This window comes from Callorhinchus milii, unplaced genomic scaffold (genome assembly GCF_018977255.1).
Source record: "Callorhinchus milii isolate IMCB2004 unplaced genomic scaffold, IMCB_Cmil_1.0 Scaffold1, whole genome shotgun sequence".
NCBI lineage: Eukaryota > Metazoa > Chordata > Chondrichthyes > Chimaeriformes > Callorhinchidae > Callorhinchus > Callorhinchus milii.
This window is the reverse complement of record NW_024704742.1, coordinates 118,369,923-118,382,830: the sequence shown is the minus strand read 5'-3', so window position 1 is coordinate 118,382,830 and position 12,908 is coordinate 118,369,923. Positions and strand designations below refer to the sequence as shown.

Below are 12,908 nucleotides of genomic sequence, written 5' to 3'. Positions count from 1 at the left end.
ACTCCATGGCTGTTTGTGGGACATTGCTCTGCACAATTGGCTGCCACATTTCTCCTACAAACAATTAATATTATTCTGTGAAGCACTTTGAGAAGCCTCAATGATGTGACATGGCGCTTTATCAAACGCAAAGATTATTATTAACGTGATTGCAGTGTGTGTGTGGGGGGGGGGGGGGGGCGGTGGGGGATGGGGGGGAAGAAAAGGATTCACATTCCCAGTCTGTTCCTGTCTTCACTTGACCACACGCTTTCACCTTCCAGCAGGGTCTCTGAATAGCAATCAGGATTGAGAGTCGTTGGTTTCCCTTTCCCTCTCCCAGAGGCACTGACTATAACTACTGTTCCAACTGCTGCCCTGACTACCAACTAACTCAGCGCAGACTGGGGTTTGAACTCAAATTCCCTTTGTTGCTGTGGTATTTTGTGTCTTTGTCACAATATCTGGTCCCTGTCCTAAATTCACTGCACGGAGTTGTGTCCAGCACCTTTCAGAGTCGAACCATAAAAACGTACAGCAGAGAAGAAGGCCATTAGGCTCATTGTGACTCATATTTCCACTCCATTCCTTTCCTCATAACCNTTTTTATCCTTTTTCAAATATTTGTATTGATTCGTGGTATCATCTTAGTGAGTCTCCTCTGAGTTCTCTATAGCTTAGCTTTCTCAAAGCAGGGCATCCATTGCAAATGGAGCCAAACAAATTTTCCGTACAGCTGATCTGATGTTTTTTTCTCTCAGATAATGGAGGACAGACCTTGTTCGGTGGTAACAACTGGCCTTTACGAGGGAGGAAGTGGACGCTGTGGGAGGGGGGAGTGCGAGGGGTTGGTTTCGTCGCCAGCCCATTACTGAAACGGAAGGGCAGCGTCAACCGAGAGCTCATTCACATCTCGGACTGGCTCCCTACCCTCGTGAATCTTGCTGGAGGATCAACGAAGGGCACCAAACCACTGGATGGCTTTGATGTGTGGAAGACGATCAGGTGACCATGTAGCAAGCTTTTAGAGTTTATTATAATAAAAATAATAATCCTTGCATTTAGCATAACTCTTTATCACATTGCTGAGACGTCTCAAAACACTTCACAGAATACACTGTAAAGTGGATTGACTGTATTTTGTGGGCAAAATGTGGCAGTCAGTTGCGCAGAGCAATGTCCCACAAACAACCATGGAATGAGTGGCCAAACATTGTTTTTTAAAAAAAATTGAAGGGATTATTACCCCTGGAAAGCGATCTGCCAAACGACTAACCGGGTTCCTACTTTTCCTTTTTTTTAAATTCGGTGAAAACCTTTTACTGCTGATTTTTGAGGAGTGAGGATTGCAGAAGAGCATCCCCGATTACACCCAGCGTGAACAAAGTGTTCCCCACAGCAGTTACCATGATAGTAAGATGGCAGCCTCATGGTGAATTGTGGACAGCTCTGTTCTGTCGCCCCTCTAGGCTGGCGCTGACTAAACTCATTTTGTGCAGATCTCACAGTCTGGAGAGAATGGCACAGTCATCCTCTCAGTTCAGACTAGAATTAAACACAAGTCTCACTCAGATTGTCCCTTCCTTTTATCAGAGCTGCATAGAATCCTGGGCATTTTTGGCTTGATGAGCTTGTTTAGTTTTTTTTTGAACGTGACCTTTGGTTACGTGCCGGGTTGCAAAAGTAAACTTCCCCTGTGTTTGTGTTTCAGTGAAGGGCAGCCTTCCCCCAGAGTGGAGCTGCTTCACAACATCGACCATCTCTTCACTGATACCTCCCCGTGTAAGTGCAACTTAAAACAGTTGGTTACTTGCTGATTCCATGGTGGTTGATGAGTGGATCTGTAAAGTCAGTTTCAGGCATTCACAATACTCTGCTGGTTTCAGCCACATCCATCGTCTTAGAAGCTGTGATGGAGTAATGGTGGGGGTGGGGGGGTTGAGAAATGCTATAGCTTAGCACGGCATTGAATAACCTAACACTAGCTGCTAGCTGTCAGACCTTCACTGGATTCTCTGTCTCTCAAAACAACCCTCTGCCCTCCCCTCTCCCCCACACACACCCGAGCTTACTCTCTCCCCACACTCACTTTCCTGCATCCCCATTACACATACATATATTCTCATCTCCATTCGATTTCATAATTACATATGTTCCTCTTTTCTTTCCCCCCACGTGCATACGTGCGCATTCTGTGATCCCAATCCCACTGCACATATGAATGTACAGGAACAGAAAAGGCCTGTCCTAAAGTAAGATATACACATCTTTCTGCCACATGTAAAAAAGGTTTGTCTCCATACTCTAGTTAGGATTTTTTACATATTCACATACAGATATAATTTTTCTATTTAATTGAAAACTGCTGATGTACAAAGCAGTCTTGCTGGAATGAGTGCAATAGGCCTGACTAATAATACAGTAAGGCAGACTTTGCAGAGTCCCAGTCAGACACTGTAGTTTTCATACCACTTATCCCATGGTATTGTATCCATTCTTACCTTGTTTGTAATAAGTGAATTTAAATTAATCCTGATTACAGGCATGTCTGAACAGCGAGTAACCGTGCAAAACGTGCAAGCTAATGGGATTACCTCAGTATTCTTTAAACACTGACGTATTCGGTGGCTGGCTTTAATTATGCTACTCTGTGACTAATCTGAATGCATTGCTCAGTCAGGAACCAGCTGAACATTGCTGTAACTTTCTCATACTCTGAAATGGACAGTGAACTGCACACAGCCTGTGTTTACACAGACACGGCACAGGGTTTATGCCACCGCTGCCTGTTTGTCTAAACAAACACTGTCTATGAATCAGACGCATCCTCTGTGGGCACAACGATTAAAGAACCAATCATCTCATTGTGTGAATGGGGTGTTCAATGGTGTCGTGAGGCTATTGAAAGCCCCATTTAAAAATTTCTATTCCCTCCAGGGAATCATTATGGAGGGTTTGTAAGTTCCTCAGCTTTGATCTATGTAATGCCTTGTGATTCCAGTTTCTGGACTTGCTGGCGACTGGTCCTCTCTTGAATTTGGCATCTTCTCATATTGATGAATTTAAAGACTTGTTGCTATAATTATAATAATATTAAAAATAATAATAATACTTGCATTTGATATGACATCTTCGAGATGTCTCAAGGCGTTTCACAGAATATACTGCAAAGAGAATTGACAGTATATTTTGCGGCGAAATACAGCAGCCAATTGCGCACAGCAGTGTCCCAAAGACAGTCGTGGATTGAGTGACCAAATCGCAATCTAAGATGAAGCCAGTAAGTGACGTTATGCTAAAAACGATATTAAAGAGGATGGACCTGATTTTTTTTCTCTCACAGAAAAGCTGGAGTGCTGTACAGGTCCTAAAATGCGGGATTACTAATACGTTTCCTAAATAAGGAATCTGTGTTGAGCAATTGAGAAGACCTTACATTAACTAAAAGGACATAATGCCAACCCTCGGCATCTCTGAAGTGGACTTCCTGTTCTCAGTGAGAGCAGGAATTTCCTTAAGAACTTGTAGAAATTTCTACCTTTCAGTGAAGTGTAATGGCCTCAATGAAGTTACTGCAGAGAGAATTTTCCAGCCTTTTCAAGAGATTTACTCAAAAAGCACCACTGAAGGCTCACTTGGCCCTATCCATTGTGAAACAGAGCCACTGAGATCAGAAGGTGTCTGTTTGATCCTTGATTCTCAGGCTGTGGAGCTGTAGGAGTGAGACAGCAGACCTTGGCACCATAGACGAGGAAGGGAAATTCAGGCAAGTACATGTGTTTGGATATTTGGCAAGGGCAACATTGAGCCCATCTGAATATGATGCTATTTCTATATTCAAATTACTTGCTAATGCTTGTTGATAATTAAATAATAACAACAAAATTAAATTTGTATAGCCCCTTTCACGTAGGAGGACATCCCAAGGTGCTGGACAGTCAGTGTTTCAGACCCGAGCTGGGGATTGGGGAGGGTGGAGGGCAGAGGGGGAAGGAGGGTGATCGAAAGCACAGTCAAAGAGGAGGGCCTTGAGATGGGTTTTGAAGGAGGCAAGGAAGGGGGTGAGGCGGAGGGACTGCAGGATGTAGTTCCAGAAGGTGGGTGCAGAGTGGCTGAAGGCCAGCCTGCCATTGGTTGGGCAGGCGAGGCAGGGGACGTGAAGCAGGCTGAGCGGAGGGAGCTGGCAGGTTGGTAAGGGATTAGGGGGAAGTGAGGCCATGGAGGGCTTTGAAGGTGAGGACCAGGATCTTGAACTGAATCCTCTGTGTGATGGAAGCCAGTGGAGTCAGGCAAGAATGGGAATAATAGGGTCACAGAGCCTGGTACGTGAGAGGACATGGGCTGCAGAGTTCTGGATGATCTGCACCCTATGGAGTGAGGAGTTGGGGAGGCTGACAAGCAGGGAGTTCCATTCCATTCAAGCCTGGATGTTATGAATTTGTGTATGAGGGTTTCGGTGCCCTGCGGTGAGAGACAATGGCGGAGCCGGGCGATGATGTAGAGGTGGGGGAAGGCAGAGCGGGTCATGGCATGGATGTGGGGTAGAAAGGATCGCTGAGCATCAAACAAGATGCCAAGGTTCTGGATTGGCTTAGGAAGGTGGAGTGTGCATCCATGGATGGTGGTGCTATCAATGGATGAGTTGTGGAGGCGCTGACGGGAGCCAATCAGGGGAGCCTTGGTCTTTCTTCAACTTCAACTGAAGAAAGTTTGCTCTCATCCAGGACTTGATGTCTGAAGACATTCTGTCAGGACAGCAGTAGTCCTGGAGTCAAGGGTGGAGGCAGAGAGATAGAGTTGGGTGTCATCGAAGTTGACCCCATGTCTGCAGATGATGTCACCAAGAGGGAGCATGTAGATAGTGAAGAGGAGGGGACCAAGAACAGAGCCCTGAGGAATGCTGCATGAAACGATGCAGGGGCTAGAGGGGAAACCGTTTGTGGAGATGAAATAGAGATGGTCTGAACCAGTCAAGGACAGAACCATGAAGGTTGAAGTGAGAGGACAGATGGTGGATGAGGATAAAGTGGTCGACGGTATCAAAGGCAGCAGAGAGGTCAAGGACGAAGAAGCAGAGGGTACCCTGGTCGCAGATGGACAGAATATCATTCGTCACTTTGACCAGAGCTGTTTCTGTGCTGTGGCACGTAGGTCAGATTCCATTGAATCGTACCTCGCCAATAGTCAGTCTTTCAGGAGAGGAGNAAAAAAGATTCACAGCTAATTATTTTCCACAAAAGGTTTTGAGGATATGAAATTGCATGGACATAATAGCAGAGCAGGAAAAATGGTCTACTCCTGTTCCAATGTTTATACTGATATTTATACAAACAAACATCTTGAGAATTAGTTTGGTGAAATAAGCCAGACTTTCCAACCGTGTGTGTCTGTTTGCCCTTTGGCTTTTCTCCTCATCAAGCTCAGTCCATTTCCAGAAGTCAAACTGTTTGTTTCTCAGGGATTCATCCCCCTGTCTGTGAGAGTTTGTCTTCAGAGTAGGAAAACACCAGCACCTGCTCACTGTCTAGACTACACTTTACAGCTGCTGTTCCCCACGGCTGCTCTGGTGTTGTTGCACAGCTTCAGTTCCCAAAACAGAGATTTCCACAGCTCTGACACAAAACAGGGTAATTTTCAGCAGCTTTTAGGCAGAGGGAGTCCTCAGAGCTGACCACAGTGGGAAAGTGTTCCATTTCTCAACACCATCACCCGTGACCTTTGTAGATTTTACTGGAGTATTCTTTTGGTTTAAAACAAAATTGAGTTACTTGAAACAATTTTCTATTCTCTCTGCACTAGTTCCTTTGCACTGCTGACATTTTGTCTCCGCACCTCTTGCCCTGTTCCACCCCTCCCTCTTAGGGACAGAATATCCCAGTAAACCTAGTAAGGAATGCAGCCCATTCCCATCAACTGAAAAGCGTTAAATACATCCAAACACAAACTAGCACTGCTTGTGTGCACCTTGGCTGCCAGGTTCACCTACAAAATATACAGTCACTACATTTCACAGTAAAATCCTGTGAAGCACTTTGAGACTTCCTCTTGACATAAAAGGCGCCATATCAAATATAAGGATTATTTTATTAATGTGCTTCCAGAGAGCAGGTAGGAGGGTATTGAAGTGAGAAAGAATCTATCTTGCGCCTCTCCCACCATTTCGTTTTAGGATGAAGTGAGCAGTGTCCTCGCCTTACAATGTCTAAGGAGGAAGAAAAAGTGTAATATCTAACTAAGAATAATAACCTAACTTGTGCAAGTAGAGAATCCATCCAAATATTTACATGGAATGACAATGCCTTATTTTATTTTTAAACATAATTTCCTATAGCTTATGTATTTTGTGCTAGTTTTTATGATCAAGAGTAATACAAAATGTTGCTTTATAAAAGTAAAATTGTTTTGGGGGGAACTGGATAACAATAATAATAATCCTATAATAAGCCTATACCTTAGGGACCTAGGTTTCAGTCCAGACCAGACAGGGGTGGGGGCCAAGGGGGTTGAGGGGGTGAAGATGATTGAAAGCACAGTCTTACCTTGTAATATCATTGATTTTAAAAATGTAACATTTGGACATTCTTAAATTCAGAATTAATTTAACAGTCAGTTAAGAACTGCATCAAACAAGTTTCTAAATTTTAAGAATTTTTCAAAATTCTGCGTGTTTGTTAATGTTAAGAATAAATGATTTTTCAGGGCTAATGGAATTTTGGGTCTCTGATTGCTGTATTATAATAATAACAATATATGACTTCTGCTTGAAAGTGTGCGTCTGTGTCTTTCACTCTCTCATGCTGTGTGTGTGTCCCTCGCTCCCTTGTTTGCGGTGACTCTCGAAGTGCATGTATGTGCGTGTGTTGGAAGATTAGTTGTGGCCTGGAATGATCTCTGCCGTAGATCCTCCATTTATATAGCTGCTAAGACTCACTGACTAGGCTCACTCATGAAAAAAGACCACTTGGTTGAGGCACTCTGCTGGTCAAACAGTACCCAACATAGACATCACCTGAAGTAGTGGAAGCAAGAAAACTGAGAGGTGAGAAATGACTATTAATAATAATAAACCTCGCATTTGATATAGCACCTTATCATGTCTTTGAGACGTCTCAAAGGGCTTCACAGAATATATTGTTAAGTGAATTGATTGTATTTTGTGGCCGAAATGTGGCAGCCAATTGTGCACAGCAATGTCCCACAAACGGTCGTGGACTGAGTGACTAAGTTATTATTATTGTATTGTTAACCTTTGAAAAATATTTCCACTAAAACTTGAAAAAAAATTGTTTATTCAAGAACGCGGTAAATTAAGTTAATTATTTTATATGTTTTTCTAACTGTACTCCAGCATTTGAAATTTACAGAACATTTTTCCAGATGTTATGGCTGTAACTGACATGTGTTTGAAAGATGTAAAGGAAATCCAATCCTCAAAGGAAGTAAATATTGGGGAAGCAGATTCCTCTGTGTGTTACGAGGAGGTACTTTGCTTTAGACTGGGGATGGACAGGGCAGCCCTGGAAATTCAGGCTAGTAATAAATGTGGAGCTTTGTGTCTGCCTGTTAGTGACAGACAGTGAGGTGAAATGAGCTGTTATGTTTAATTCTGCATTGATTCATATTGAAAGCCCTGGAGAATGAGATGAACATGTTATTAATTTGAAGATTGATGCTCTCTTAGGTGTAGATTTATCAGTGATTTTTTGGGGCAGCCAGGTGTCTGACACATATAGAAACCCATCGCTATGCTGAAGGGTATCAAAACTGGACTGTTAGTCCTGAGTATCATGTATATATGCCACTTGCATATGGAAATGTCTCTGTGTCTGAAATTAAATGTACACCCTCTCCCTAGAGGGACAACCCTGCTTACCTAATTCCAGAGAATTGCAGGTTGGCAAAAGCCAAAGATTGGGAACCTTAGAGTGTGTAATGATGTGTATTTCTGGAGTCTAACATGCTTAAATGCATAATAATGAATAGGCTATTACATCCAACCTTTAAAGCTGTATAAATGTATGCAAAACACATTCGTTTAAAGGACTAAAAATATTTGCACATGCCATTGATTTTTAGACAACTACATAAACCTTTTTCTTTCCCTCCTCAATCATATAACATGGGCGGTCGTTTTCCCACAATGCCAGCACACAAGTATTGACGAAAGTTGCTTAGCCTAACTGCTTCTTGTCTTTGTCAGTGCTGATGATTCTCTACAGAATTCTTACCTCCCTCTCTGAGAGAGACAGAAATGAAATCATTAAAAGTGGGCAGATAGAATTGGTTGTGAGGATAGACAAAAAGCACGCTGAGAAATATGATCAATAGCTGTCAAGAACAATTGATACAAAGTCCTCTTACTTCTGAACACTGTGTGGGTTATAAACTCACTTCAGTTGCAAGCATTTAGCTATTTGGCTTGTTAAACTCATTCAACAACAACAACAAAATTACATTTATAGAGCGCCTTTCACGTCGGGTGGACGTCCCAAAGCACTGAACAGTCAGGTGTCGGGGCCCGAGCATAGGAGAGGAGTGGTGTAGTGGTGAGGGAAGGCAGGGAGGTGGGAGGGAGACCAAAGGCACGGTCTTGAGACCAGCCTTGTGGGGCAAATAATTGACCCAAATAGCTAGAAAAGATGGTTGTTTTTTTTTGGTCAAGCTACAAGTCTTAACACATGCTAAAACCCATCATCATGTTTCAGTAAACGAACAGAGTTCCATGCATCCCACCTATGCATGGAAATTCCAGAGATATTTATTGCAATGGAATATGCCCTCTCTCCCTGGAGGGATGCATCCTGTTTACTCAATGCCGAAGAGCATTAGGTTGGCAAGAGCCAAGGCTTGGGGACCCCTGATGTTGGTTGGGGTGCCGCTGGATCTAACCAGCTAAAACCACATAACATGCCATTGATATCACTGTCTGGAAAGCTTCTTGCTGCTTATCCAGGTAGGTCCTCCCTACCTGGGGCTTTGGCTTGCAAAGTTAATAGAAGTAGAGTCCAATGACTGGTCTGCCTTTCCAAGTCCTGCCGATAGCCAGCCTAGCTAAGCTGTCACCAGCAGTGTCCTGGAATACTGCAGACCCACTTGGCTCAGGAATCAGACTACTAAGACTGCCACAGAGCACAGAGGATGGACTCTATTCTGACATTCCGTGCCAAACATGTCACCTTGGAGCCAGTTCAGATCCAAGGAGACCCTATTCCCCCTTCCTTCCACCCCCATACCCCTCACAGAAGCTCTTTGTCAAGAGCTGAAGAAAAATCTTCTGGTACATTAAAACGTTTTAAAAAATCTGTCCTGCAATTTATTCGAAATTTCCTTTTGTTCATTTGTGTCCACTGATGCTAATTTCTTGCATTACTTCGAATAGCCCTGGTATAGAATACTGTTTTTAATAAAATAATAACTAGCATTTGTTGCAGCACTGTCACATTGAAAGGTCTTCAGAGCTTTTTGCACAATGAAGTGTAGGACTGCTCATGGAAGCAAATGCAGCAGCTAATCTGCATCACCCACATATCAAAAATATCGATGAGATGAATGATTAAACTGAATTTTTTTGTTAATATAATATTTGTATATACTTGAGTTCTCCACAACGGCTTCTCCTCTAGCCCCCACACCGTCTCCTGAGGTGTTCCTCAGGCCTCTGTCCTTGGTCCCCTCTTCAATATCTACATGCTCCCTCTTGGTGACATCATCCGCAGACATGGCGTCAACTTCCGCATGTATGCGGATGACACCCAACTCTACCTCTCTGCCTCCACCCTTGACTCCAGGACAACTGCGGTGCTGACAGAATGTCTATCAGACATCAAGTCCTGGATGAGAGCTAACTTTCTTCAGTTGAAAGTCAACAAGACTGAGGCTCTCTTGATTGGCTCCCTTCAGTGCTTCCTCACCTCAGGCATTGACAGCATCACCATCCATGGTTGCACACTCGACCTTGCTAAGCCAGTCCAGGACCTTGGGGTCTTGTTTGACCATCAACTATCCTTTCTACCACACATCTGTGTCATGACCTGCTCTGCCTACCCCCCCAACTCCACAATGTCACCCGGCTCCTCCACTATCTCACACCGCAGGCCGCCGAAACCCTCATACATGCTTTTATTACATCGAGGCTCGACTATGCAAACTCATTGCTTGTCGGCCTCCCCAACTCCTCCCTCCACAGGCTGCAGATCATCCAGAACTCTGCAACCCAGGTCTTCTCCCGCACTAGGCTCTGCGACTTATCACCACCATCCTTGCCCAACTCCACTGGCTTCCCATCACACAGAGGTTACAGTTCAAGATTCTGGTCCTCACCTTCAAAGCCCTCCACGGTCTTGCTCCCCTCTACCTCTGCGACCTTTTAATCCTTACCATCCTGTTCGCTCCCTCTGCTCAGTGGGCTTTGGCCTGCTTCACATCCCCCACCTTTCTCACCCCACTATTGGCAGGTGGGCCTTCTCCCACTCTGCCCCCACCCTCTGGAACTCCATCTCGCAATTCCTCCGCCTCACCCCCTCCCTTATCACCTTCAAGACCCATCTCAAGACCCTCTTCTTCAACCGTGCTTTCGATCTCTCTGCTTCCCCCATTGCCCTCCACCCTCTCCACCCCAACCCCCAGCTCTGGTCCATAATTCTGTCTGTCCAGCGCTTTGTAACATCCTCCCGAAAGGCACTTTACAAATGTAATTTTGTTGTGTTGTTGTTCTAACATGTTAAGTTTTGCACCTTGCAAAGAAAGCAAATAAGTACTTTTCCTAATGAAAGTATATCTTTTATATAGCAAAGTGATTAAGATCGAATCAGGTGTGGTGTAAAGTCTTATTGTAAATTGAGTAGTCTTATAATCTACTGTTGTGTTGTATATGTTTTAGCATTCTATTAGATTTTATATTGTTTCCTTGGATTGTCTTGATATTGAAACTGACGTGCCTACCAATACTCGTAAACCCCTTTCTGAGTCTCTGTGCTATAATTCATTTCCATGTATTATTTTTTCGTGTCAGAATCCTTATCAGTACTAAATTGCATTTGCCAAATGTTTATCCAATTGTATGACTAATCTAAATGAATTGCACAGTTTGCTGCATTCTCTTTTGCTGCTGCTCTCCCATGTTCTTGTGTCGTTAGCCAATTTGACCAGCTATGGTTGGTTTTGGTACCAGCCCAACAAGAGAGAGAAAGAAAGGCAGAGGCCAGTCAACTCAAGAAAGAGAGTGAAAAAGGGAGAGAGAAAGAAAGAATAATAACTTACACTTTTATAGCACCATATCATGTTATCATGCCAAAATATCTCATAATGTTTAAATTATTGTCAAGTGATCTTGTAGCCAAACATGGAAGAAACAGCAGAAATTGGTAAGTGAAAAAATGGCGTGGGGAAGGGGAGTTTTCTTTATTTCAAAAAAACAACTTGTATGTGAACCAGTCTGCCAACATTCTGTTTTATAAAGCGACTGAAAAATTGACTTTGCACCTTTTCACTTTGTTAGAATTAAGAATGAAAACGACCATTTTTGTGTGAATCTTTTTGATTTGGCAGTTCCTGAGGCATTATTTAAGAACGTAGGGTGAGAGGGACGTTTTTTAATGATTGCTTGATTTTTGTTTAGTTGTCTCCCTGTTCTCCTCTCTTGAACTCAGTGACCGACGCTGTGGCACCTTGCCCACATTGCCGGAGGCAGTTGGCACTAGATCGGCTATCTGGCCATGAGAGGTATCGCAGCTCCAGCAGATTGTGTCATCACCTAGATCCACATACGTACACTTTCCAGCAGGAGTAACTGGATAGAGATCAGAAGCGGAAATAGTTTTGTTCCTCCCCTCTCTAGCACAGGGACATTGTAGGCAACTGTAATGCCTCACTGCTACTCAGCTAAGGTCAATTAAGAGACCACCAGAGAGAACTTTGCACTTTGCATGGGTCAGCACCCTGACGTGAGGTGCATTTCATTTGAAGAGACCATGTGGATTGTGTGGTCACTTTGAGCATTCAGCAGTTCAGTGAGTGTAGTAATTTTTGTTCCCTGGAGATGGCCTTTTGACAAACACCAGAAAGAAAAGTTTGAAATGCTCTGCTGTCGATCCTCGTAGCAGTAATGAGGAGAATTTCCATTTAGTAAAGCACTGTGTGATTGAAATCATAATGTTCCTATTTTGTAAACTGCCAAAGCACTTACTGCCAGATGATTGTTACCCCAGCCACTCTCTGAATAAATCCAAAATGTTACTTCCCGTTTCCCAAGGTATTATTGACCTAGCACTTTTCAACAGCTAATGTCTTAAACAGATGAGTTTTTTAAAAAAAAACCTTGGGGAGTGTTGCTGGCAAAAAGAAAAAAAAACAAGGTTGTCTGAAATGTGTGTAACAAAATAAAGGAAAAGTCTTTTTTTATGATTCCGTTCAGTTTGTTTAATAATACCGTACAGTACAACTTTGAACATTGGTTTGCAATCCAGAGCCAGGACAAATACTTTAACCTCCAGACTATCTTAACCTTATTGAGCTGAGACCAGAATTGGATTATGCTTGGCTTCCCGTACAGATGTGCCTCCTTTTCCTTAAAATGGTCTCTTTTTTTTCATTTTACATGCTTTGTTTCCATCCACTGTCTCCTCCTTAAACTTGATTTTACTCACCTTGGAGCTGCCCACCTTTGTTTCTATAATCTTGCACAGAGAAGACTAAGTAGGCTCCTTTTGATAAAGGTGTCTAAAATTATGAATGGTTAGACAGGGTGGTCCAACAGGTGGTCCACAAGCTGATTTCTTACCCCCCCCCCCCCCCCTTCATCTGGACCGCCTGCTCCCTCCATAACTCATAAATATTATGTTTATGTTTCTGGAAGGGAAACACAAAAATATTCCTTATGTGGCCTGTGGATGTTTCTCAAATAGGGCATCTAGCCCTCACACACAAAAAAG

At 43.3% G+C, this 12,908-nt stretch overlaps 1 protein-coding gene across 1 annotated transcript in view; it reads left to right on the top strand.

Annotated features, from left to right (window-relative positions):
* The window catches only part of arsb (arylsulfatase B), a 35,928-nt gene that overhangs the window by 18,571 nt on the left and 4,449 nt on the right, over window positions 1-12,908 (top strand). Inside the window, exons 5-6 of the mRNA XM_042331738.1 lie at window positions 741-984; window positions 1,691-1,761. Of these exons, the coding sequence (XP_042187672.1) occupies window positions 741-984; window positions 1,691-1,761 (315 nt within the window). The remainder of the gene's footprint in view (window positions 1-740; window positions 985-1,690; window positions 1,762-12,908) is intronic.